General features: G+C 44.5%; 1 protein-coding gene across 1 annotated transcript; it reads left to right on the top strand.

Moving 5' to 3' along the window:
* The first annotated feature begins 238 nt into the window (after window positions 1-238).
* Window positions 239-27,849, top strand: TTLL10 (tubulin tyrosine ligase like 10). Its single transcript, XM_074925127.1, is given in 13 exon segments — window positions 239-341; window positions 4,447-4,612; window positions 5,556-5,674; window positions 6,899-7,019; window positions 7,666-7,751; window positions 7,965-8,136; window positions 10,060-10,231; window positions 11,980-12,120; window positions 13,472-13,588; window positions 18,516-18,607; window positions 19,562-19,800; window positions 25,575-25,711; window positions 27,664-27,849. Coding segments are annotated over 13 exon segments (1,851 nt in total).

Here is a 27,849-nt window from a genome sequence, read left to right as displayed (position 1 = left end):
GAGACCACCCATAAGAAGCTGTAGATGGAAAGTGGAGCTAATGCATTCCCAGCTAAACAACTAAGTCAAATAAATTCTGAAGAAACGAAAAATTGCAGAAGATGGTGGAAAATGGCATCTACGATCAACAGACCAAATGATGACAAAGAGAAAAGTACACCTTACAGACTTTCCCAGACCACGCATGACTCTGGCAGGGTGGCTGATGGTGATTTTTCCTTTTGCAGGCTAGGCTGAGATGGCCTTGGTGCCAACCATGAGGAAAAAGAACACCAAATCCACGGCGCAAGGAAGTAGCCAACAACAGGCTGGATCCTTATCAGCTGACAAAGGTGAATCTTGTATCCTTGGTTTAGTTATTGTGTGGCTCTCTGCATTGGCAGTAAAAAAGATATTTATTTGTTTCAAATGAAAATTTTTTAAATTACAAAAGTAATCGGGCTGTGCTTGTCTTTAGAACAATGTTTAGATCATTTAGCTTTCTTAAATGAAGATTTCATCTAGATTTAAACTCTGGATTCTGGAGAAATCAGTCAGCTACTATTCCATTAAACCTCTCTTCACACAGAAAAGGAAAAAAAAGGAAGTTCTGTCTTCTAAGCTCTGCTTTTTTTTTTTCTTTTGGTAGCAAATGACACAAAGCAGACTGCATCTCCCTGCCAGTGTGTTTATCCCCGTGTGCACTGAAAGCAGAGCTGAGATGAGATAGGAGCTGCTTATACAGACACCGCCAACACACAATTCCCAAAGAAGTTAATGACCCGAATTCAAAATTGTCTCAAGCAATGTAATTTACTGGCTGCACCCGGTGTGAAGACAATCTCTGTGCGGGCTCTCTGGAAGGGAATCATACTGTTTAATTTCATGCTGCTAGTTTATGTGACAAATTAGAAGACTCTTTCCCCAAGGGCTCTCCCTCCTCCCCACCACAAATACCTTTTGGACAGAGAGAGAGAGAGGCTCTTTCACAGGACAATATAGAGCTGAGCTCAGATGCCTCTGAAATATCCACTCCTCTCTGCTGATTAGGTGTGCAAGCCAAGCCACTCTGTCTGTTCTTTTTTAAGAGCTCAAGTCCCAACAAGCGTCTAATCCCACCTCTGATAAACAAGTGAAAAGGCCCTTGCCTGAAATTTATGCCATCAGGCAACAGGAATAACCCCCTGCATCCCTCCTTCTCCTTATCTCTTTAATAATTAACCATCTAAGGATGCAAAACGCACAAACAAATGAAGACTAAGGGGACTCATGCTTAACTGATACACGTCAAAAGATTTGACAAAATGAAGGTTCATCCTGAATAGTGGGAGATTCCATAATTAGACAGAAAAGAGGATAAAAGGCTCCCACCCCTTGGGTCTCTGTATAAAGATCAGAGAGGGAGAGACATGTACGTGTTCAGACTGATGGAAGAATACCTCACCAGCACTTCAATCATTGCAGGTTATTTCACGTGTCCGTGTCTCGGGATAAATGGGGCTGTTTAAAATTGACTAATTTCTTATCACTCCAGGAAAGGAGGGAGATGATAAAAGAGCCACAAGCTCTTGCAGGAGGTACGAATGAGCAATTAAATGTTAAAAATAGATAAATAAATATTTACATTCCCATATCAAAGAGTAACAAGAACAGCACAATAACACACCGTGTTAAGGCAGAGGAGGGAGATCAGCCTCCCTCGTGGAAGATACCAGTACCTGGAGGGGTGGTACCACTTTGTGGTACAACCAAAATGCATTTGGTGTAGGAAACTAGTTGCACTGTACTACTTTTCTGCGTGCCTTTGAATTAACCCTGCCTTTGAGCTGCTTTCAAACAGTTTGTTCAAAAAATTTGACTGAGTTGCTAATGACGGCCTCTTCTAGAGGAAGACAGAATATGTGATGTTATCACCTGGTCTGGTGCTGGGATGGCAAAATGAGATTGTGACCAAAGAGCTGGGCACTGCTCTCTGCCCTGGGCACTGTCCCACCATCGCAGCGAGCAAGCCAGGTCTCAGCTCCACAGAACCAGTAACAGGCAGCTCAAAATTCACTCAGGAAAAAGCTCCTTTCCGTTGGTTACAAGACACTGCCGAGGCAGTATTTTCCATCATGGCTGTTGTGCCCTGGCTTGTTTGAACTGGTTGTTTAGTATGTTCTTTTGGTTTGTTTTGGGTTTAATTTAAGGAGGAAATTTAAGGCAGGAATCCAGGGATTCGCACTGATAGTGCTGCAGTTTGTAACAACGCTGAGGGTTTTTTACTCTTAGAACCCTTCGGTGCCAAGTACTGCATGAAGCAGAAATTTAAAGCAAGTCCTGCCTCAAAGGGTTTGCAGGAAACTTTCTTTATTCCAAAGCAAACTGAACCAGGTGTGGGAGCCTGCTGGGAAATCCAGTAACTGTGGGCACAGAGTTCACCGCAGACTGCACCTGTGCTCATAGGTGGAGCACGATGGAGACATAAAACAAGTGCTTGTAAAATATCAGAGATAACAATGCCCAATACCTTTGCTCCACTTAAGTCAAAGGAGTTTTGGCATTGAGATAGAATTTTCACTCATGGGATCGCAGCATGTGCTATAACAAATAATGATAAAAGAAGAGTCCAAAGAATAGACGACTCCAGTCTTGTCATCTGCTTGTTTCCTGCTCCCTCCTTCCCTGCCACCACCTAGTTCCAATGGGAACAGAATTAGGACAGAGTGGATTTTTATTTTTTTTTTTTTCCTATTCACAGGCAATATTGTTCCCAAAAGTTTTGTGCACAGCCAGGTTGAAGAGAAACCAGAGGCACAGTTTCTGGGCCCCTGGAAGCAGTAAGCCTTTATTTTCTGTAGGTTTGGAGCCAGTGATTTGGGTATCAATATCCCAGATGTTAGTTACAGAAGGAGTCATGAGCTGTTGTGGAAGCAAGTGCCAGACTCACCATTCCTGTGAGTTACGAGCTGAGAAATCAGACCACAAACAGAAATTTCTTGCTACGGCCAAGATAATGGATGATAAATCCACCAACAGTTTTGAGGCTGATGACATTATTACATCAGATACCACTTCTGAAACCAGACGGTTTGCCCTTCTGAAGTCCTCTACCAGCAATCATATTCAAAACAAAATTTCCCAATATTGGCCATTCTTCCATTCATATCCAAATGTAATTCAAGTTGCAAACCGGCCATGTCCTTCATCTCATTATAATGTCCCTGATCTGTTTTGAAAACATCTGAACAATGTGAAGATTGATCAGATGATAGAAATTGTTCACATACCATATTTTCTTCTAACAGTACCACAGCGTATGAGGCAAGACCCTGAACAAGTTTTGCTACTTTAGTTAAAAAAAAATCCATTATAAAGCACAGTGCTGGACCTCTGGGCCTGTATCTCTCTCAGGGTGAGATGATACTTGAGTTGCTTCAGCTGCTTTAAAGCATCTTTATGCTTTAGAATATCATTGTAGACTGCACCAGAGAATTGTCTGTGCTGTAAGGAGAATATCAGAGACCTGAAATATGGACAAAGCATGGGTGTAGCTTCTGCTAGGTATTATACAGGGAAACCTCTTGACAGAGGAAGATCTGGAAGTTTTCAGTTGAGTTTATTATTCCTAGAAGGCCAAGTTCTTCACAACTGCTAAAGCTAGGTACAAGCACCGACATTCTCCTCCACAAATAACCCACCAGCACTTACCGGTTAAGCAGATCTCATTAACTTTGTACTGAAAAAAAAATATTATTCCCTACAAATTCGCCAGCTTTTGAGCCCTGGGGTCTGAGAATAAGTAACAGAAGCACTGCAAGCCTGACATGATTAGTTACCAATTTGAAGCCGGGTGTTTCCCATTCCCACCCCTTCAGCCATCGTCACCAGTTCACGTGTGCCAGTCCACTGTGTGGCTGCCTCTTGGGGGGACCTCAGAGCTGTCACACCCTGGGCTTGTCCAAATTCCTGTAGGCTTTAACAGCTGAAAGAACACCTGCTTCAATGTACAGTGTATGGCTAACACACCTCAGGAGGCTCTTCTTGCCCTTCTCCCTTTGTACCCCCGCACCCCCCTAGACCTTGCAGCCTGTCAGACTCTCCCTCTGTTTTCCAGGGGATGATCTGTGCTCGGCTTCGGGCAGAACTGAGACCCACCTGCACAAGATATCTGAGAAAGTCCTGTGAAGCAGAGGCCTGCCAAGTAAGAGAATGCCATTTAGCACTGACAGACCAGGGCTGACTTGAATGCTCCCTTCTACTATGTATTTTATTGTATTTCCTCTGTTTTTCCACTTAATATACCATGATACCTGCCACCAAGTCACATTAGCAATAATTTCTGAATTGTTTTAAGACAACGCCCTTAGAGAGGACTATAAAACCAACTGAAGCAGTCTGTTACTTTGCAGTAGCTGTCTTTCTAGATGTGGATTTCATGGAGAAGGTGCCAGATCATCTGAAGTTTCTTCACTTCCAATTTTGCAGCTACTTCTACCAACTCTGAAGCGGAGCTTGACAAAGCCAAGTCTAAAGAGAACAGAAAACAGGGTAAGGCATGCCCTCAAGAAAAACAGCCAGAAGAAGAGATACCAAAAGTACTGGTGGGGCCAGGACCATATTTTTATATCGGTGGATCTGATGGAGCTGGGCTGTAAGTAGATCCTCTCAGCAGACTCATATAAACAGCAGTGTGACTATACATGAAGTCATGCAATGCTATCCACTATCCATTGGCCTCAAATAATTTTCCTTTGATTTGCTGTTTTTTTGGAGTGGTACACCTGGCGAACTGCTTAAAAATAAATCAAACAGAAAGTACCCACCAGCAGCAGAGTAGCTAACCATATATCTTTGCAAAGAAATTAAATGCTTCTCTTTGTTTGATGAAAGTTTCTCTGTTGGGACTGTTCTGAAATCACTTCGCTCCACCAGGTAGCAAATCCGCTAGCATCATCACTAGAGCTAGCAACCACTGTTGTTGATCAACATTCTGTTGTGCTAAATGTAAACCAAGCGAAAAAATAAGAAGAGATTTCCGCCCAAGGAAAACTGTCAGATCAGAAGTTCCATTCGTTCCTTTCTGAGTTCTTTCCAGCACGTTGGCGTTCTTCTCTAGATGTTGTCACCAGGAAGAACCACAGAATCGCTGCTGCAAACGGCATTTTCCTTGCTCTGTTTTTCATAGGTTTGTCTACAAAGAGCTTTTTCTATCGCTACTTGTCAGTTCTCTCCAAACTCCTCAGTGGAGAGGCTCCATGTTTAGACTGGGCCCTGAATGTTTCTATTCCATGGGTACCAGTTGCATCCTAACTGGCAAAACCCTGCTGAAATGGTAAAGTTCTCATTAGAGCTGATGAATCATAATGTTCTTAGCATCCTCAGGTGCTCCCCCCACCCTCGCAAGTTCAGACCAGGAGGTTCACTAGCAGCCATGCAGCCATTCTAATTAATATTTCCACCTTATTCCCCACCCAGGAGCTTCTGGGCATGTTAGGTCAGTCTCCCAGAGAAAATTACCAGGAGTTCAGGGGATATGAGCTAAGTATTTGTTAATAGAAGGGAGGCCACTTTTCAATTTTGTTTTCCTTATGCAGTGTGAGCATCTATTGCCAGAGCAGAGGCTGGCAGCGTATCTATGACAACAGAAGAGAGGATTATGCGCTGAAATGGTGTGAAATCAAGTGCAGAGAGACCTATTACCATTTCAAAGAAGGTAGAGGTGCCTGTGGGCCTTGAGTGGGAGAGGGTGGTGGGAAAAATTTTAGAATGCTGGACTTGTGACTCCCAGGGCAGGGGAGGTCACCTGGGGGTAGGAGAAACAGGTAACCTCAACTTCTTGGCAGACCTCAGAGGGGACATCAGAGCTGGGTTGCCATGGTGATTAAAGAAAGGGTTTTAGACAAGAGAACAGCTTTGGGAGAAAAGATACCATTGAAGTGAGCTACGTATAGTGAAATGAGCAGTAGAGAGATTTAAACACAAACCATCACAATCACTTCTGAAATGGGGACCTCCCTCTGGATTTGAGCACAGGCTGGCAGAGTCCTGCAGCAGAGGAGGAGGGGGAGCTGCTCTGGTACCTCGCAAGCACTAGTCTGGGCCCTGCAAAAAGAAGGTGCCTTGTGTTCTGAGATGCTCCCCGCAGCGGAGGTGGGGGCAGGAGAAAAGGAAGCAAGGGTGCGCTTGCAGAGAGAAGTAAGCTCCAGACGGGTCACCCCACACATCCCAGCTATCTCTAGGGAGAGCAGAGTCACTAAAAGCCCAACTACTCCACTGTATTAGCCACCAACTTTTTGAATTGTACTCTACCCTTCATCTCATCTGCGCGTCCGGACTTCACAGGGTTCTGCCAGCTTTCCCACCAGAAAAGCATAAAACCAAGGGCTCCCATAGCAGCGCCTCTGGTTGGCACCCCCAGAGCGGTACTTTGCATAACAAACACAAAACTCCCTAAGCACAATTCTTTTCCTTCTGGGAGCTGGTCAAGACCTGTGCCCTGGCAAGCCTGAGCATCACGGCACAGAGCTGCCGGCTTCCCTGTGGCAGAGGGAGTGTGTTATCCCTTCCCTACTGGCTTTCCCCTCCTGCCAGCTCTGGTGGCAATGTGGTGGCTGTTTGTCAGGCTGCACCACTCCAGCAGCTGGCCAGCTGTAGAGCAGTGCAGATGGATGGGCCCTGTGGCGATGCAATCCTGCAGCTGGAGTGGTGTGACGGCAGCGGCACCTCTGGAGGGAGCAAGGGACACACTATTACACAAAGCCCCATCAGGTCGGTTTGTTCCACTATGAGGTTGGACAGAAACACATTTACAGCAAGTGTTTTCACTGCTCTGAGTTGTTACTACAGCCTTAAAGCAAGTTGGTGACAAAGTCAGCTTCATCCTCCAGATTCTGCTGCATGGGATGATGAGCACAAGCTTTTTTTTTTCCTAATACAGGTGAACAGCTCCTCTACCAGATTCCCAAGAACGGAGTCCTCACCAGTAAGACAGGGCTTTTATGCTGCCTGAGAGAGCAAGAGCAGATGATGACAAAGATCGGTAGGAGCTCTAACTCCAAGAAAGAACCCTCACCTCTTTGAACCTTGACCAGAAATGTGCCGACAGAAAGTGACAGCACATAAACAATGCACCAGTTTCTTCTAGATGTGTAACAGTACAGGATACAACATATATGGGGCTTTGTTTCTTTCTTATCTTCTAGAAAAAACACTTTTTTTCCAGAAGTACATACATCAGAGACAGAATTTCTTCTTTCTCTGTGTCTAGAGTTGTAGTAGTGCCAGGTCCCCAAAAGACAACAGTCATAGTAATTCCCCTTTTTTGGATACGTTGTCCTACTGGAATGGCCACAACTTCTTGTGCCATAGACACTGTAAATGTAAGAGGTTATGGCCCTTTCTGCTCCTTTATTTTTGACCTAGCAAAAAACCAAATGGCAATCCCGTACCATGGTTACCTGCAGCCATCTCAACTAGTTTTCAAAAAAACTGAGCATATGAAGAATGTCTTAAGGCTAATATATATTCTTGAAAGCTTATGGAATGAGGTAGCTCAGGAAAAACATACAACAAACACACAATTGTCCATAAGCAGGAAAAAAAAGCACCATTTCTTAAGTTTACCTGCAACCATCCTTTCTGAAAGTAACAGAGGAATGAATGTGTTGGATAAGGTTTTTCAACTTGTACTTGATTCGCCCGTAGGTTACTGAAGATGAAAGAATTCTTCCCAGAATCTTTTTGCCTGGACTTAAAAGATGAGAGAAATGCCTTTTTTGAGCTTTGCGAAGGTGAATTGTCTTAATCATGGTGGCAATCGATTTAAATAGCTATGAGATCCTCTGAAATGTTCATAAAATACACGCAGGAATAATAATATCTATATGCATGTGTGTGTATATACATACACACACGTTCAAGTGAGCAGTTTTCAGAGGCCACTAACGGGCACGTCGGTGTTTCACAGCACACACGTTACTATAACAGACTCATTCTCTCTGCAGAAGAACAGATTTAGATCTGCAAACCGAGTTGCTCTAATCAAGGTCGAGGAATTTTCCTGCTTAAAACTCCAGCTGCTGTCGACACCCTTCAAGCCAAGCTCCACGGCACTGAGGAACACCTACTCACTCGGAGGGTACCGTGCAAGGCTCCCCAGGCAAGAATTGTGCAAAGGTAGAGATTGAAGCCTGGGAATTCATGCATGAGTGGTGTGCTTGATTAAACACACTGGCCTCAGAGAGTTGGATTGTTCCATAAGTATTTAATATGATTACAACACATCTTGTCGACCTGTGAGACTTCATTTTGTGGGAGAAAGGTGATTTCTCTGGTTTGTCTTGCATCCACACTTCAGTCATTTCAAGGTAGATCTCTGTCATCAGAAAGGTTTGAGTTTCCTTTGTCTGGAAATTTAAGAATGAATCCAAAAGGCCAGATGCTACAGTTCTGTACATGAGTTCTCTACAAAAGGCCTCGTGCAAAGGAATTTAAATTAGATATTTATCATCCCAGCTTCTTATACAAAGCTGGTGTTTTACAAGCGGGATGGCTGCAATATTTGTTCCGTGCAATCTAATAAAGCCTCCCAAATATCTTCTTGACTCTGTCTCAGTGCTGCAAAAGTCTAGGCCTCAATCAATAGGCAGGGGCTAGCCGTCACTAAAATTTTAGGTTGGGGTTGTTTTATTTTTTTATTCCTTGTACGAATAAAGGAACCACGCAGGCAGCTCTTTGTAGAACATACACCCTCTCAGCCATTGCTAGAACATTTTGTAGAGGAGCAGAACAGCAGGAAAAGGAAGGGAAAAATACGGCAGCAGAAGTGATGAGAACTGTTTCAGCTACTGAATGCACTGTTACACAACTCCCTTAACTTCCCTTTGCCTCAGTGTCCCTCCCTCAGTTGAGGAATGCATTATAATTAAATCACCTCAGTCCTTTGAGAGGAGTGAATAAAACTTTCAAAGAGAAATGCAAAAAAGATGTTTTCATTCTTTATCCCAGGAGCTGCAGTTCCCAGATTCTTTTGATGCTGCCTTTAGTGTGCAGAGCCAGGCTTACAGGGCACCCCGAGATCCCTGGTGCCCTTACACACATGACATTGCCTGGCATTGTCATGACATGCCAGCAATGACAACATACTCGTGACAACTCTGTAGTATTGCCACGACAAAAGCACGTTTTGCCATATGGTGACCACTGCATGGCCTGGCAAAGTGGTGATACCAAATTCCTCATGCTGTGCCACTTCCCTGACACTCTGCTATCGTGGCTTGGCATCTTTATCTTGCAAGAGAACAGAGCAACCTTTCCCAGAGCTTCCCTCGCCAAAGCAAGCAATATTCTCTGCTTGTCTTCATCCAAACATGCCTTCTCATAACAAAGGAATGGTTGGCCTCATTGAAAAGAGAGATTTGTGAAATGGTAACCTGGAACGATGATCTTACAGCCCTTCCAAATTAGGCTGGACTGAGTTTATGCAGCAGCCAGGATATGGAGCAAAACTCTGCCTGACAAGATCAGACCAAGGGCCTTAGTTAGAGCAACACGTGGTCTTTGACGTGGACAAGCAGCATTGCCAGGGGAAGGAGTGGTTGGACCATATCTTAGATCTCATCTTGATTTCTATTAGTGAGGAATGGCTTATGCTCTGAAGAGCGAGGCTCCATGTTCCTTTGAAAACTGTCGTGGGCAATCATTGTTTTAACAGCATATCCTCGTTATTTATGTAGACATCCAGTGACCTTTGATGATAAAGGGAAACACTTCCCAGAGTACATCACTCTGGCAATAAAAGCAGTGGTGCTGTATGAAGGGCTCTTTGTCTGCAGACATAAACTTTGTATATTCTCCAGTAAATATTAGTAAATCTTTAATTACGGAGCCTCGGCACGGCTTCTTTTCCTTTTGAGAGGAGCTGTTCTTGCATTTCTATCCTCTCCCACAAGCGCCCTCTGCTGCCACTCGCCTTAAAACTGGTGTTGAAAAAGAGACAAAGAGATGATTAGTTCTGTGCTGTGGAAGGAACTGGCTGTGGGGGTTGGTGTGAGCTTTGCCACATATTATGGCTGCCTGTTGAAACAACTGCTCTCACAGGTATATTCACCACCCTCTGCTCCTGGAAGGGAAGAAATCTGATGTCCGGTCTCACCTCTTCATCGCCTGCACGGCACCATACGTGGTATTTTTTGCCCAGGGTTTCGTCAGGTTGGCCTGTGTCAGTTAGGATGCCGCTTCTGATGATCTGACTGTTCATCTGACCAATCAGGTAAACTAAGGTCACTTAGTTCGGAAGAAGGAGAGGGTGTGGTTGACAGAGGTGGGAAGCACAAAAAAGACTTTTGAAAGGCTAAAAATAAATGCCTCCTGCATGCAAAATCCCTGCACCCAGGTAATGGGCGTGGGCTTATGTCAGGCATGGCAGAAAGGCTGAACAGAAGGAGATCAGGTTCCCTTCTCTGCCATGGACCAGTTCCCTGCTTAACCTCACAGTTTCTCTCCCTGGACCTCTTTTTCCTGCCATTATTCTCTCGTGTGTCTCTAGACCATAAGCTTCTTAGGGCAAGAGGCGTTTGATTGCAGCTACCTAGCACAAAGGAGCCTTAATCTTGGCTAAGGATTTTGCTGATCCTGTTGTGCTTAAATACAATAACCATAATGATGTAAGATGCAGATGGGTTCTTTAAGAGCCGTCATTCTTAAATCTCCATCTTTGCTCATCTTGCTTCTCAAATGAGAGCTATAACAGAATGAGACTGCTCTGGCTTGTACCCCCATAAATCTCTTGTCATACAAAACAGAAGCCTTCCTTGCTCAGATCTACCTGAGCTTTTTACTTCAAATGAGGGCCTTCAGTAGTTAGAAGTGGCCCTGATGAAAGAGAATTAAAAAAAAAAAAATCAGAAGGAAGAAAACAGTTTGATTTTAAAGCCCTTTTCTCCTCCCAGCGTCACTCTGTGTTCTGAGAACCAGCAAAATACTCTCTGTGTTCTGAGAACCAGCATTAGGGAGGTATCAGACAAACCCACTTCGGTTGGAGTTTCAGTGTTCCTGTAGAAGTGCAGCTCAGGACAGCAGATTATAGCTGCTCCCTGCAATATGTGCTATTATCAGTGTGCTACTTGTTTTCCTGGAATAGTTTGTTTGCTCAGCTAGAGAGCTATCCACATGGGAATTCAGGTGCTCGGGCAGGATCCCATGGCGCAAGTGATATTAAACAAAGGACAGGTGTTTATTAGCAGAACGTAAATTATCTGGGTTCCTGCTGGGAGGAGGGAAAGGAAATTTATAGGAGCTGGCCAGGCTTCTTCAAATTACAGTTGATTCTGCCCTCATGCCCTTGCTACCCTTTCATCCCACCTGGAATCAGCCATTTTCTTACTGTATTTCCAAAAGACAAGAGGCAGCAGGGACAGCATCAGAAGCTTTGCAACCTCACAGTAACCATCTCACAGATGGACTTTGCAGCCAAGCCCGGCTGCTTCACAGGGAAAGAGGACTTGCCTTTGATAAACTCCAGCGGACATGGGGATTAATGAGACAGAGGGAGAGAGAAACCCTCAATGTTTCCGCTGGGGATACATCCCTACGTCTCTCCCAGATGTACTCTCCTCTAGGGCAGTACCAGGCAGATAGACACCGGAACTGGATTTAGTCTGAAGAATATCATGACCATGACTTGAAAGCTGCTCTCCCTGTCCGCCAGCCGCTGGTCCAGGCACATCACACACACAGAGAAAACACTCCTTTGACAGAGACCTTGGGGAATTGTCTCTACAGCATCCATGTGGGTCAGGCACATTTCTGCCTGTGGCAGTGTGGTACAGTGAGAGCCAGGACAGTTGCTCTGGTAGCGAGGAGCTCTATTCCCTCCACCTCTATAACTTGATCCTGGGGTTCTTCCCAACTCCAGATGTCTGGAACAACTCAGGCGAGTTGGATGTCTATCATGCAAGCCAGTTCCCAGTGATTTCTCACTGCCAGACATCTAATCCTCCCTTCGCTCTGTTCCCTCAGCACGTGCAGAAGAAGAACTCCCTGTACAGCCAGTTGAAAGAGGAGACAGTTTGGCGGATGGAGGACTTCAACAGCTACGTTAATGAGAAGTTGAGAAAAACCAACGGCCTCCCCAAAGACTGGGTTTTCACTGTGTTTACTGTAAGTGCAAGCAAGCGTGTGGTGTGCTGGTCTGCCTAATTAGGGTGACAGGAACACGGAGAAAACCCGTCAGTTCACTGGAGTCCCCAAGGAAACACACACACTGAGTGAGAAGGTATTGACGGTCCCATGGTAACCATTTATCTACAGATGCGAAACACAGAAGTGAAGACACGAAGAGTTTTATTTTTAATAAAATGGGCAAACAGCTGAGAAAAAGAGAGTGAATGTAAGTGCTAGCTATAAAAATGCAATTATTGTCTTCACGTTCCTGGCCCGATGCTGTGGTCCTGCATTAAAAAATAAAGTGCACGTTAGAAAGCTCTCCAGCTTGACAGATCTGAGTCGGAAAAGGGACTACACTTTCCGTGGTCTCTTTGCTGTCTGACTCGGTCTCACCATCCGTTTGCCATCTGAGTCTGCCATATGAAAATCATCTCAGAGCCTTAGATCTTATCAAGGAGGAAAGATAAGAAGGCTTAACTGGCTTGATTTCTGACCATCTCCCTGTCTCACTGAGGAAACAAAGTGAAGAAATTTTCTTTCCTGTCTCACTGAGGAATCAAAGTGAAGAAATGAGTCCTGGAGACATCATTTCATCAGCCTGAGTCTAATGATGCATCAGTTCTCTACAGGACTTGCTGGGGTGAAAATGAAAAGAGCAGAGGACACAGCTTTCTCAGGTTAAGTTTGGAAACGCTGTAGTTTAAAGCCAAATACAAAGAAAATTAAAAAGCTAAAAAACTTTGTTAAAATACATTTTTGTTTAGAAAAACAGCTCAAAAGCAAATATAGTTGAATATGCCAGGTTTCTCAGGGGATCAGAAACTTCAGCCAACATTATGGTATCTCTCTTCATGCAGAAATTCCCCACTGTGCATTTCAACTCCAAATAGAAGGAAACTTAGCATCACCTTCTGTAAGTTGCTGTAACTCAGCAGGCTTCTTTAACACACTATGTCCAGCGCAGCTGTGAGGGGGTTGTGAATCATCACTGTCAGAAATGGCTGTGTTCAGCTCACATCTAGGTGCCTCCATAGGAGTAAATGAAAGAAAACCACTAAAAATTCTGCAGGCAGCTCATTCTGAATAAGGGCCAAGGGCCAAGATTCCTTCACACACCACAGGAGCAGTCAAGAGAACCAAGTTCAAGAGGAGGTTTCAACTCAAAGTGGACAGACACATAATCTGCAAAATGCAGCATCCTTCTAAGTCTAGAGAGGAGCTCTGCTGGAGTCAGGGGAAGGAAAAAATGTCCCTAAAGCAAGAGGACACCTCTGACTTACAGTGACGGCTATGCCCTCAGCATTCACAACGATCAGTTACCACCATTCCCTGTCTTCTGTTTCAGGAAAGGATGCAGCAGACCATGTTGCAGTGCTTCCTGGCAGCCAGGCACAAACTGGATCACAAACCGGGCTACTTTGATCTCATCGGCTGTGATTTTTTAATTGATGAAAACTTTAAGGTACGAATACAATATCGTCAAGCACTTGGTGTGATATTGGCTGGACGGTTGACACAGGCTCTGGTGGTAGGAATGAAATAGAGCTTTCAGACAGTCAGCTATGAAGTGCAGGGTTCATTTTTTTTTCTCCAGTTCCTTTGTTCAGCATCAAGACATGGCACCTGCACTGCCTGCACATTCGCTGCACAGAGAAACTCTGGCATTAACAGCTCAGGATGGGAAGAAAAGTACCTGCTGCAGGTGACACTCTTCTGTGCAGGGTTTTCACAGGGATGTGGAGTTCACAGTGAAAAGGATGGACGTTCCAATGCCCACTCAGTTCCTTCTTTCTCCAGAAACCAAACATGCCAGATGATCAGCCAGCATAAATCAGTGTGTGATGCCTCTAACACCACATGAACTGCACTGATTTAGCTGAGTAGCCATCAAAGGCAAGGAAGAACTCGCCCTCCCTGTGCTGATATCGATCCAGATGTCAGCATCAGCACCCCCATGTTCACTGTAGGTTCGCCATTTAGCAATAGGTCAGCCCACCGAGTCTAGGAAACCTGCTAGAATTACAGCTCAAACTTGTAAAGAGTGAATGAAACACAGAACAAGAAAAGCCAGAAGGGAAAGGGAAATGTTAAATACAGTGACTGAAGTGCTTTGAATTCAGCACAGTCCTCCAAAACCACCTGGCCTAAACGTAACAGAAAGCCATCTGGCAGATTTTGCTGTTGCTAAAGGAGAAAGGAACTCAAACATATTCCAGCAAAGGGCAGTGGGAACAGCAAACCCTATGAAAGAATGGAATTAATGTATGCAGCAGTGGGTAAGGCACCCGAACAATAGACTCCTTTGTACAGGAAGTCAATGGCAAGGGAGAGTAAATGGCAAAGACATAGAAACTGGGGCTTCTCAAATTTCAGTGGGAATTGTCTTTTGCAAGGTTGGCATGCAAAGCCCTGGCTGTGTAAACTTAAAGTAGAATAGAAGATCCAGTATCACTCTATTGGGGCAATTCCTACTTGGCTAGTTAAAAACTTCAGTGTTTAACGACCATTACCTCCCCGTGCATTTTACATATGGAGAGATAAGCAGAATCCGTTTCTTGACAAGTATTATCCATGAGAATGATGAGGCTTTCTGGACACTTAGTGGTGACAGAGTCAGTTGGAACCTGGAACGCCCCCTTGAGAGAGACCAGCGTGGAAATGTAGGCATTTATTTAGCATAGGTTTGTCCATGTTTTCTTGCCCCTGCTGGGGGGTAACAAAGCTACTGGTTTTACTGGTGCAGTGCTGCACCAAGAGACACCTGCAGACTCCCTGCAGAGGCAGGGTACCACAGCTGGATGCAGGTCCGACAGCTTCGACCCAAAATTAACACTGATAAGCGCAGCAAAATCCCCGTTTTCTGTGGGCTGACAGTACAATTCCTGTCCTGCCACCTATAATACACAACAGTCTTATTCTTCCTGTCATCCTAATTCATGACACGTGTAAGATCTGCTTTATGCTGATTTAACACGGTCTTACATGTTCAGTCCTATAGCTCATCATGCCTTTCCCTCTTCCTTATTTGTCTGAGATACAAACGCTCCCAGCATCACTCCTAATCACTCTTGAAGGCCCTGCAGCATCCTGATTCAGTCTTTGGAAGGTGTTTTTCCTGCCTCGGAGTTCTTAGAAGCATGGACTATGAGACATCACAGCTTTCTGTGGAGGTTTGCCTATTCATAGGTAAGCTGAGAAAAGAATGAAGTACTTTAGGAGGAGAGGGAGCAAAAGTGACGTGGATTTGTTGTTGTTTTTGTTGTTGGATGTGGTTTTGTTGTTGTCGGCTTTTTTCCGATTGTTTTTCCGGAGCTTCCTTGTGCTGCTTTGTAAATGCCCAAGTCACCACGCGGCTTGGGACAGCGTCATTTAAATGCTCAAGGAACCTGTTTTCAGAAAGCATTGCATCAGCCGTGCAAAAGGGCTTCTCTCCAGAGGTATGCTGGGAAGACAGATGTGTAAATTTTTTATCAGCCATAAAAGAATTCAGCTATCTACCACCAGAGAACAGAGTGAACGCAGATAAGCCGTTTGCCAATTTGTGATAGATGTAGGCAAATGAAGATAACACTCAAATCCTTAGTTAAAGCAGGGACGGTCCCTTTGATTTGAATGACATAATTCAGTCACCCCAGGAGCAGGAGGTACCACATGGACACTGTAGGCTTGGTTGTGCCCTCCCCAGGTCACAATGATAAAAAAAAAAAAATCTGACAAAAGCTTGTTAAGGCTGTGGAAAACAGAACCCTACTGCCTTAGCCTGTGGTCTCCATTATTGCTAAATGTATCCCTTTCTGGGTCAACAACATCAGAGTAGCCCTTCCAGTGCCTGGTTTGTGACTCTGCATGTGGCTTCAGCTGTGTCCACGCAGGATACACAACAAGTTATTTTATTCCTATTTCTGACTGGTGTTTCAGTGCTGCTTAAAGCTCCAGCCAGAAATCAGGCTCCCTGGGCACCTGCTGCTACACAAACGCAGAACAAGACAGTCCTGCTGGGGAAAGCTTTGGGCTTTGAACTATGTTACAGCCATCCTCTCTAAAAACAAGTTCTGATGTCGAGAGATGTGTACGGTCCCATTCAGTCTTGGCTGTCAAGTCACTTGGAGCTTCTGGGAGCATGAACTGATGCCCTCTCCCTCCCTGAGAGCCAAGCCAGGATGTTTAGTTTCCACCTGGTGAGCTCCAGCAAGAATCCACACGATTAAATGAACTAAATGTGTTTTCATCAGAAACAGAACAAAACTGGCTCAATCACGCATTTCCCGCACACCAGGTAGTCTTATCTCTGCCCATGTGAGCAGGGAAAGGACCCTTGGGACAGGTCTTACACTGTCTGAGCTGCCACGTCAACACGTGACAGAGCCTAGTCTCACCCTCCAATGCTCCTTTGAAAGACTAAAGTGCTGCTGTAAGGGTGGTTCTGCAGCAATGACACCACAAGAGTAATCAAAGTCGATGAAAATTAAATGTATTTGGCAGATGCTAACACTGCATCTAGCACTATACAAAGAACAAGACCTCAGATCCTGGTGTAATCCAGGATCCGGCTGCAGTTGTCATGTTGTTCAAGAACCTATAGCCAAGTCCCACTATTTAAAGTTTTTAAGCCTACCTGTGGTGTCTTGACAGAGGAAGTTTAAGATGTGACAGAACAGGGAGTTGTAGTGGCAGGCTGCAGGGAGCAGTAACCTCCTCATCCCCCAGAAACATCCAGAGCAGCACCCCTGGCTAAAGCCTCGGGGCACTCATTATTGTTCTCCTCCCTTGAAAAACCTAAAGAAAAAGGATGGCCCATGGTTAGGAAGTTGAGGCCAGACATTCTGGGTTTTGGTTCCCTTTCTTTATCATGTGTTTGCTAGGAAATTTCAAGCAGATGCAGGGAGAAGCACATGTAGGATGAAATTCCCATGGAAGTTGGGGATATTCACGCAGATATGGCGAATCTTGGCCGCCTTCTCTCTGCTCTTCCTGAAAAAGAACAAAGGGCATTTATTAACTGGCCCTGGTTGTTGGGAGGTTGAGTATTTAAAAACTGTGAGACATTCAGACAGCACAGTCATGGGGAATGTAGGAGATGAACAGCATGATAGATATCCCAGAGAACCTTCTTCCTCCTGTTTGTCAGTTTTATTTGTTTTGAAGGAGAGGAAACCAAAACCTAATGAAGACAATTATGAAGGTTCATTGAGTTTGCCTGTCAGCACAAAATCTTATGAACTTTCAAGAGGAAAAAGAACATTTAATGAGAAGAAGGATGAGTTTGCCAGGAAAAAAATGTATGTAACTTAGGTGCCCTCTGTTGGCACCTGCAAAGCAGGTTTTTTTTGAGCAGCTGCTCCAGTTCTCTGAAGACAAAAAAAAAAAAAAGACGTTACGCTACCTTCACTTACCAGTCTTTTCACTTGTTTAGTAAGTATTTCAAAGAAGTGAAAATTATTGTATTTTATTCTCAGCAAAATAAAGTGCCAAAGCAAAGACTATCACGTCACCAAAATCTGCCAAGCACAGACTCCATTTCACAGGTGCTTTGCAAGCAAACTCATTGCTGCTTCCAAAAAAAAAAAAAAAAAAAAAAATTTTTAAGATCATTTTTTAAAGTCAATTAAAAGGGAGTAAAATTCTCCTGGGGCTGTTACAAGATTAAATATCCTTCCTTACAAAACACTGAGTATTTCCTACATGTGTTATATACAGGATGCAGCACCATATGGTGGAGGCAGGGAGCGAACAGATGATTTTCTCTCACCATAGGGGAAAGAAATAGTAAACAGAATTACACACAAGCTAATTGTTTGGTTTCACACAGATTTCTAACTGGACCATCACGTTTGGTGGCTTGTAGCTTCAGACCTTGGCATTCCAAAGGGAAATGGAGGTGAGACTAGTGCAGATACGTAAAATTATTATCTTACATGGCTGCGACCTGAAACTAAAGCTTACCTGGGAAATCAAGGCCAAGGGTTCAGTGAAAACTCGGTACCATGTGTGCTTAGTTTTGATCCCACGTTTACCTCAAATCAAAATGATTCCTAGATTCCTTAAAACTTTATTTCATGGTGTCCAAACAACTCAACTAGAAACTCTTACGGAAACTGGGATGTGAAGAAACACAGTGCCCTTGCACACCTACAGAGCAGGAGTTAATCTAAAGCACGTCAGCCAGAGACACCTAGTCTCAAGTACGTAAATGTATGCAAAAAGGGATTTTGTTTAATTCATCCAGTCCTTATGAAAATTCTGCCCTGCCTGCATTCTGTGTTATGGGATTTTGTTGGGGTTTAGTAGTAGTCCTACCTCCCAAGGTGTTCACTAAGGCAGTAACAGGACACTGCTCTGACTCTAAGGAGACCCAGCCCAGTTTCCTGACTGACATTCACCTTTCCCAGGTCTGGCTTCTGGAGATGAATGCGAACCCAGCACTGCACACCAACTGCAAAGCCCTGAGAGACATCATCCCAGCTGTAGTCTGCGAGGGTCTTGGTGAGCAAACAAGTCACGGTCATCATATCCCTCCACTGCTTGTCAGAGGAGAGACTCCTGTTTCTATCAGTTGTAGGTCCAAACCAAACTTGGAATAAAGTTTGAATAAAGATACCTCACTGCTGAGTTACTAAGCAATTTAGAAGGCACTGAAAATTCTAATCCATGCAGACCTAGAAAAGCTATGGTCTTTTTAGTCATGCACCCATTAGAAAGAAATGCGTCTACATTTTTTTTCTTAGTTGTAATTATTTTTAATATTCTTATATATTTATGTACAAAGGGCTAAATCTTAATACATGTCCCTGCACCCGCACATTTTTCTCACACCTGTTGTTCTGAAAGTGCCTTACAACCCATTGGAAGTGCTTAAATGCCAGTGTACCCCACCGTCCTTCACAAATATAGCTGGCAACCGTTACGTGAACTACGCAAAGACTGAAAAAAATCCTTATTGCAGTCTGATATATATTAACTCGAACTGCTCCTGCCTGAAAAAATCTTTCAGCCCCGATTTTCTGTGATATCGTTGTGTGTGTAAGGAGAAGTAGTAAAGTGAGAGTCTGTCTGCATGAAGGGTATTAGCAATAGCCTGCTTACATTTACTTTCATAGTTACCTTCCTGTGCATATGGATGTTTATTTGGGCGTATATACATATCCTGTATCGCCCTGTAAGCAGCTCTATATATTTTTCCTAACAATTTCCTACAAGGTTTCCAGTGGAGCTGAAGCTGGCTGAAGTGAATGCAATAAAAGTGTGGTGGATTTCTTTTTTTTTTTTTTAAATTCTTTTAATAGTGATAGTCCACAGATCACAGGTTCAAAACCACTTCCCCTCCCGACCCCGCATCCTTCCTATGCACACAGCTGCTCTGTGCATACACACGACAGCTTGGGTGTATTTTAGCGTCAGAGCATTTAGACCATCTCATAAATGCCTTTTCTCTTCCCGATTTGCTTCTCGAGGTTTTCAACAAGCACCTCAAAGGCCAGAGTGTTTTGCCTTTGGAGACACTCCACTATTTTGTGCTTCTCTATCATGAGGATGCTGCAGACCTTGACCAGAAACAACCCTCGAAGCTCAGGAGTGGCCTGTGTACAGGCTGGTATCTGCAGCCACACACAGGCAATACCAGCCACTTCAGTCAAAGCCCTGCCAAAGTGCTGGAGAAGTCCCCCAAGAAGCCTGGTCGCTCTAGAAAAAAGGTTTCCTTGCTCAGAAAGAATTGTTAAACAAACTGTCCTAACTATACCACACGTGCAGGTCTTTGACCATCATGGGAAAACTCTCAGAACCATTATAGAGCAAGAGGGTTTTCACAAGCTCAGAAGACGTAAAATAAAAGGTAAACTTGTATGTGCTGTGCATGTTCAGCTCATTTTCACCTTATATAAAGAGGTGTCAACCTCAGCTGGAAATCGAGTGACTGTTTCTGTAAGTACTGAGCTCTTCTGCAGAAAGTAACACTTCAACCCGCCAGCCAGAAATTATGGGAAAGCTACAGAAAACCAGTTACCACATTAACACCCATCCCTTTTAAAAACAATGTTGATCTGACCAGTGCAAACCAGAAACAGGCTGAACTTCCTACATACAAACCCCTTGTACAAAAAGGCAGGCAAAGAACCTGCCAAGACTAAACCTACGGCTTAACAGTGGAAACCCCCCAGTTTGTCCCGTCGTTTGTAGGAGATCTGTATATCCAGCTCCCTCCCTCATTACACCATCTGTGCCTTGCACACTCATTATATTAAGACTCTCAGTTGTGATTTGGCTGAGGTGAGGGCCCAGCAGCAGCGCACACGTACCACATCAGGCCCCCATCTTCGCAGGAAACAATGACGCTGGGGGGATGAAGGAGATGGGGAGGAAGGGAGAGAGGTTTAAAACCAACAGGAAATGCTTTTACATCTCAAGACGCTGCTGCTTCTAACCCAAGAGGGATTTAAATGAGTAGAAAGTTGAAGGGTACGTGCGTGTTTCCTTCCCCTCCTGTGCTTGCGCTGATGGACTGTAGTTGAGGCACGTTCATGTGATCCTGTGGCTGCAGCATCGGTTGGAAGCAAGAATCTGTGGAGAGAGGAGCTGCCAGCCAAGCATGGGATGCTGCAGCCTGAGTGCCAGGCAGGCTGGGCCTGCAGGAGCCGGCCAGGATGAGGTGGAGCTGCTGAAGACAGGCAGGATGGGGTAGGTAACCATTTCGGGGCATGTGAAGAAAGCTTATCAGCTCCACTCAAACTGAAACCCAATGGCTGTATTTGCTTTCCAAATATCACTCTCTTAAAGGAAAAGCTTTCTCTTCCTCCCCTTTTCTAGCCAGAATTTAGAATTAATTACAGCATTCTGTACCAGAATCATCTAAACTTCTACCTACAGCCTGCTTACTTCTCCTCAAGATGTCCCCTCAGGTGTCTCAGTCTTTTAAGACAGAGGGTCAGTGTCTGAGAAGCTGAAGGTGGCAGCACTCCGTCCTGCCATGGATGTAACTCTGGTTTGGACGGGCAATCACAGCTCCTGGGGCTCTGGCAAGCACTGCCCATGTTTTGTCAGAAATGGATGTTTTCAATCAGACTGTCACGGGTCAGAGGCAGATCAGAGGCCTGAAAAGAAGCTCAGGTGCTTTTAGTCATGCTTCCACCTCTGGAGCAGCCTCAGCTCTTCTTAAATCTTGCTTGACAGACGCTTGTCTAACCTGTCCTTGAAAACCTCCAGGTGATGAAGGTTCTGCAGTCTTGCAAGCAAGCTGTTGTTTTTTTCCTAATAGCTGACCTTTAGTGCAGGTAAGGCTGTTGTCTCTATCTTATGCACCGCAGACAAAAAGGAAAAATTGTTCCCCTCCTCCTTCTAGTTCACATACGTGAACTGTTACCACACCACCTCAGTATTCTTTACTTTAGGCCAAGCGTTGAGCTACATTTCACCTTTCTTTCCATTATTTCATCATACCCTAAGAAACAGTGTTTCTCCTTCCTTGTCTGTTACAGCAGACATGCTGAGAGTGCCTTCATCCTCCCTACACCCTTTTCTGTGTAACGTCTGGAAAATTAGGAGTCTAAGTGCTCTGTTGAATTTACAATCTGCTTAATGTAAGGGCACATTGAGCGGCATGTTCCCCAAAAGTTCAGGTGTGCTATTCCTTGACAAGCCTGCTTTCTGATTCTGCACCTGCTGCATATTTTTTTCCCTAGATTTCACTGAGCTGTTACCACTCAATATTCCTGTCAAAAATAGAGTATTCTAAAACACATCAAATTTATGCCAGGAATTCATAAATTTGTCTGCTCGCTGAGCATTCACCTCTCTCTCTCTCTCCTGGTTTTGTGGTTGTTTGGTGTTTTTTTTTTTTTTTTTGAATGCAACACATATAAGTGCTTTTCTATGCCTTCCCATATTCTGTTCCATTTCAGAACATGGTCCAACCCAGAAGGCCAGAGTGAGGCATCCCTCCATGCTGAGGACCCTGCAATACTGGCAGAAACAGAAGATGTGAGTATGAGCAGGGTCATGCAAGCAAAGATTTGTATGCAGAATCAAGGAAGAAATCATAGGCCTATTTATCTCACCCGCCAAGGCATTATCCTGATGCTGTATCCCATTACAGTGAAGTGCCAGAGGCTATGACATACCCTTTGTTTTGAAAGCAAGTAACCAACAGTTCTCCCTGTTTTGAGGCCCAGGTATAGGATTTCAGCTTTTGTTCTACAAATTCACATGCAAGAAAGTTTGTCATCACAAGTCAGTTTTGGATTTTTTCCTGGGACCATGTTTTATCACCATTGTTGAGAGAAGATGCTCAGAGAGAGGGGAAGTGATTTATGCAAATTCACATAATAAGGTCAACATCCAAACCTCCCACTGTCAGGGCTGCAAAACTATCCCTTCTCTCTTTTTAGCTAGTGTTACAAATCACTATTGCTTGGCTCCCATTTCCATTTTTCCACCTCTAATTGTCTCACCTTACAAGATATTCCTGCTAAGATTACAAGAAATGCATACTAATGTTTATTTGTTTCAGACACAAGCACTGTGGGGAAGAACACGGGAGGAACTAGCAAACTTGTTGATCACACAGCCTGTCAGTGGCTGGGAAGGGATGAACATCCACTCTCTTGGGGAAATTATTTGGTCCTCCCTGGTTTTTCTGAGAAGTTATTGCATGGAGGTAATCATCCTTTTACTACAACCACTGAGTAATATGCAAGGGATAAGGTGGGGGTACATTTGGATTTCATACATCCTGTCTGAATGACTGTCAAATCTCAGTGCTTGCCTAAAGCTACAATTTGTCCTGACCTTTGTTTTCAAGAGTTAATGCTAATATGTTTAACTTTTCACCAGTGCTGTAAAAGCTGAAGGGATCTGAGCAGCGTGAATCTTTGCATTCGTTCCCTGGAGAAACGAAATGTCCTTTTTGTCAGAAGTCTCTTGTATGCTTTTCCCCTGAGAGATAAGGACTGGTTATTACGGTTGTGAATTTGTATGTGTAAAAGTCCACAGGTACTGGAGATGACTGATAAAACTAAAGCAGTGTGGTTGCCATTACCCTGGTTTTGATGAAGTCAGAAGAAAGAACTGAGAGCTATTCTAATTTGGTCATGGATTCACGTCTCTCTGCACATCACTGTTTATCTGGCTGTATACACAGGAGCAAAACCTCCCTGTCTCACAGGAATGCCATGGTCTGGCTTAACAGTGCTCAGAGAGCGCACAGACACCGTTTAAAGAAAAATGATATAAAATTATGAAGTACTGACATAAAGCTGCAGTCAGACTGACCCAGTGCAGGACAGTCCAGCAGTCAGACACAGCTCCTAGTCACTAAGCATCATCAGCACTGTCTGCACATAAAGATGCACAAAGTACTGCATCACCACAGAGGAAGGGAAGGTGAAGAGCTTCGAGAAAATATTAAAAAAAAAAAAAAAAAAAGAAGTGGAAACAATTTGGAGGAAAGATATAATTGATCTTATTTCCACAGGAGATGTGTGAATGCTACATTGTGCTGTCCTCCTTTCACTTGCTGATTCTTTCAGTGGATCGTACAAGGAAGGCATTTGTTTATGAGGTAAAGCACAAGAATCTTTCTGTGTCTGATGTATCCGTGCTCATATTCAAGATTTCCTAAACACCTCTGCTCATAGCTCTAGCATGTACACGGCAATAAGAGTACCCACGCTGGGTGCCCTGCCAAGGGGAAGGCTCAGGATGGAGCAGGTCCCATCAGCCAAGGCTGAGACACTTGACAGGGTTCAGTGGAGCTTTGGCACGTTTTTCTAGCACAGTAGCTCCATTTTTCAGCTTGCTTTGAACAGGGAAGCGAGTCTGCTCCAGGGATTGAAGAGTAAGTGCCAATTTCTATTTATATGCCTGCTTCTAGGATCGATAACATTAGCTGGCCTCACCACTTATTTACCCAGGGAGAGGGACTGCAACTCTGTACGAGTGAGCTAAGTGACCAAGCCATCAACCAGGAGGTATCGGGAGAAGGTCATGAGAACAGGAGATTACAGGAGAGTGAGTTAGAAAGGTGTACTGGGGGCAGACGTGGTGTACCAAGGGCAGACACACTCAGAGGAGCTGCTGTCAGCACAGCAGTGTCTCCTGATGGTCCTTGGGGTATGTGCATCCTAAATGCGAGGGGGAAAAGGAGCCAAAGTAGGAAATGTCGTAACTACAGGGAGATGGTCCTTGATCCATGTAACGTCGGAGTTGATAAAAATCTAAGTCCCTGCATGAGTTAAGATCGGTGGTGGAAGAGGACACAGAAGAAACTTCATCAGTTTATGAAATACAGGATCTAAAATGCAAACCAGGGCTTCTTTGTCCTGAATGTCAGTGTAGTCTTGTAGCACGGTTTGGGGCATGGGGCGGGAACTAAGGAGGGGGAAGCTGCAAGGCAGATAAAATTCCATCTAGTTCATACAAAGCGCTTTTCAATAAATACCAGCCTCGGTCTATTGGGGGAGCTCACCCCTCTGCCTCAGAGCACTTTATGAAGGAGGACAGTAATTTTACAGGTAGGGAAACACGACTAAGCCCCTGATTTCTTGTGTCTTCAGACAAAGAGCTGAATGCCATACCACACAGACTTCCTTAAAGTCAGAGGTTCAAAGGATGGGAAATTCTTTAGCCTGGCTTGCAAAAAGCATTCCGTTGTACATCAGAGAGGGACTTGCAGTGGGACAGAGAAGTTGTTGCCAACCACTTTCTAACATAATTCCCTGCCATACCAGGGTCTCCTTCCTCTTGCTGGGATGCGTCTGAGAGTGATTGTGAGTGCAATCGGCCACACATTTGAAATCTCGGGTAAGCCTGTTCCGCAGTTCCTGAGGGACCTGTGGTAGTCACAAAGCAGTGATGCCCATGCTCTAGCCTTCAAGGACTGGCCTGCATGGCCAGAAGATGAGAGGGTAATGCAGCCACGGGGAGGAGGCCTGAAGAAGGGACATGCCTCCGACATTCAGCCACTCTGCAGAACACGCTGTGCCTTTCCGGACTGGACTCTCACATGCAGCATATGCTGTAATTGTGTAGAGGGATGAGACATCACTAGATGGAAGGAATTCAGAATCTTAATTTTTACAGGTGGACACAACTGCTGCACAGTCTTGAACCTAGAATGCCTTAGAGTTTAACTAGAATTCCTCACGTACAAGGCAATATAATGATAGGTTCCCCTTTATTCTAATCTTAAACTAAACAGGAGGCAAATGCTGGCGTCTGTATGTAGAACAAGGAAGCTCCCTAACTGTCCAGGTGCCAACCCAGTATCTGCCATCAAGAATAATGCAAGACAGACACGAGCTAGTTTCATCATGAGATATCAAGGCACAAGTGGAATGTGGCTGTAGAGCTAATGAACGACAGAGTGGAGGAGCAGCACACAGGACTCGCCCTCTAGGCTCAGAGCAGATCCCAGCCGTCCTTCCTCAGACCCAGGGGCTCTCTGTTTCTTTGCACAGGCTCCATGATAGAATCCAGGCTCATCCACTGCCAGAATTCAGCCGACTTCGACATGTGGGTTCGACACCTCCAGCACCAAATCAAGATGGCAAACACTCACTGCCCAGTCAGCCCCAACAATAATATCTCTTTTCTGGTAAGTCAGTGCAGAAGAGCTGTAAAGAGAATGGGATGAAAAGAGGGAACAGTGGCAGCTTTGAAAGTGGATGGGGGTTTTTCAGGGATTTTTAGCATGCAGGCTGGAAAGGAACAGTGTCACTTGAGGAAGATGTTCTAGGCTATGGAAGTAAACTTGCTACACACAAATTTGCAACTGCTACTCTACGCTCATAAGAGATTTTAGAAAAATTATTGATCGTTTTTGTTCCTGGGATGTAACTACTACACTGGTTAAAAAAAAAAAAAAAAATAAAATCCTCAAAATAAAGACTTGCTCTTCGATACATGCTGACTGTCGCACAAGCGACACACTGCAGCATCCCCAAGGGTCACAAGATGGCAGGATTACACTGCCACTGAAAACACCCCCCCAGCTCTGCCCTGGGGAATCCACACACAGCAATGCCAGGAGTCTCCCAAAGCGCTGCCCACACCGTCCTACACTCTGGTTTCTGAAGGGTAAGAGTCAATTGGAAAGTCAGCTTGTCTTTTCCCCCTCCTTAGTGTTATTTACTAACATTTCTGCTACGGTTTCTCCTTTTTTATACATCCACCCTGCTGTCTTTGATGTCTAGCATGACACAGACCCTTTGACAAGAACCATAGCTCGGTTGTGTCTAACAGCATGCTTGTCCTCAGCCTGGGGGGAGAAAGGGCAACCCACACCACCCCCCCTTAAGAGCTGTGGATTTCTGCTGCTCCCTACAATTCATGTAACGGTTGGTAGCTAATGGACACAAGCTAATTTTACAGTAGTTAGCCCAGGTGGCCCTGCTCTAAGGATTCAGTATAGACTGCAGAAACCCGTCCAGGACTCGGCGTAGCCATGCACAGCGTGAGCCCCCATCAGACCCCACTCCCCTGTTAGCTGGACAGCACTACTTTGAGGGAAAAGGAAAATATCCCTCAATAAAGGGGGGATATTTTGCTTTTTTGCCAAGCCCAAAGTGTTTTGAACTAAGATGAAATTCAAATTCAAATCAAAGCAGTGTCCTCTTCTGAGAGGGAGAAGGGAAATGAGACTTTTCCCTTCAAATAGCAAAAGCTGTTTGGTTGTCTTGGCCGCTGCTTGTGAAATCACAGTACACAGGGGTTTGTTCCAGTAGGTAGCAAACCTATAGCAAATCCTAAATACCTTTCTTTTACAACCCTGAAGAACATCATACTTGTAGTTTTACCTGAATTTGCTCTGTTTAAAAAAAAAAAAAAAAAAAAAGGTGCCGTGTGATGAACAGTGGAAGAAGAGGGAGCTGACGAGACATCTGATGTGTAACGCCATCCTGAAGTGGGAAGGAAAACCTATTCAGCATCTGGGAAGGATACAGTATTTGACCATGGTGCAAGTGGCTAGTGGCTGCATGGGGGTAACGTACACTGTGTACCACTCTGACCTTTGGGGGGCTTTAAGAAGAATGCAACCAGTGAAAGTTTAGGTTCATATGGAAGTGATGCTTAAAGAGGAAAAAAAAAGCTAATGGTGTCAAAGTCCCACTGTATTAAAGAGACAAAAGGAAATTCAGTTGTATTTCTGACAGCTGCTTCTGGCAGTGTGTCCAAACACTTCCAACACTTGTTGCCCTCAACTTCCAAGGGAGTAGAGCCAGGAGGGATAGCCCACCCCTTCCTAATCACACAGCAAGATCAAGGTTTTCTAAACATTTCCTTGCAGATGTGTGCCTGACATTCTAAAAAAAAACCCCTTTGTGATATCCTATCAGCTTTCTAAACAATGAATAACCACCCTGAATAAGAAATACAAGGAACAGTATCCATGGCTGGCACAGCAACAACTGGGCACTGCAGCCAGTTCTGAGTTTTGGTGTATTGTCATAGTCATGGAACTTCATTTTCTGCCTTTGACTGAGACGGATCCACTGAGTGGAAGTTACTGAATGTTTCTGCTGTCTCTGAGATGCCTCTTTTCCACAGGACTCTGAGGAAAGACTGCTGATCCTGTTTCCAGAAGATCTGCTTTTCCTCTCCGTGGATAAGGACAGAACTGCAATCACATACAAGGTAACAGAGGAAATATGGGAAATAAATGGTGAGATAACCGAAGAATTAAAAGGAGCTGGAGCTAGTGAGCAGCACTGGGTGATGAAAATGTCTGAATAG

This window comes from Athene noctua, chromosome 22, assembly GCF_965140245.1.
Source record: "Athene noctua chromosome 22, bAthNoc1.hap1.1, whole genome shotgun sequence".
Taxonomy (NCBI): Eukaryota; Metazoa; Chordata; class Aves; order Strigiformes; family Strigidae; genus Athene; species Athene noctua.
Note: the sequence above shows the minus strand (reverse complement) of the source record. Positions and strands in the feature narration are given on the sequence as shown.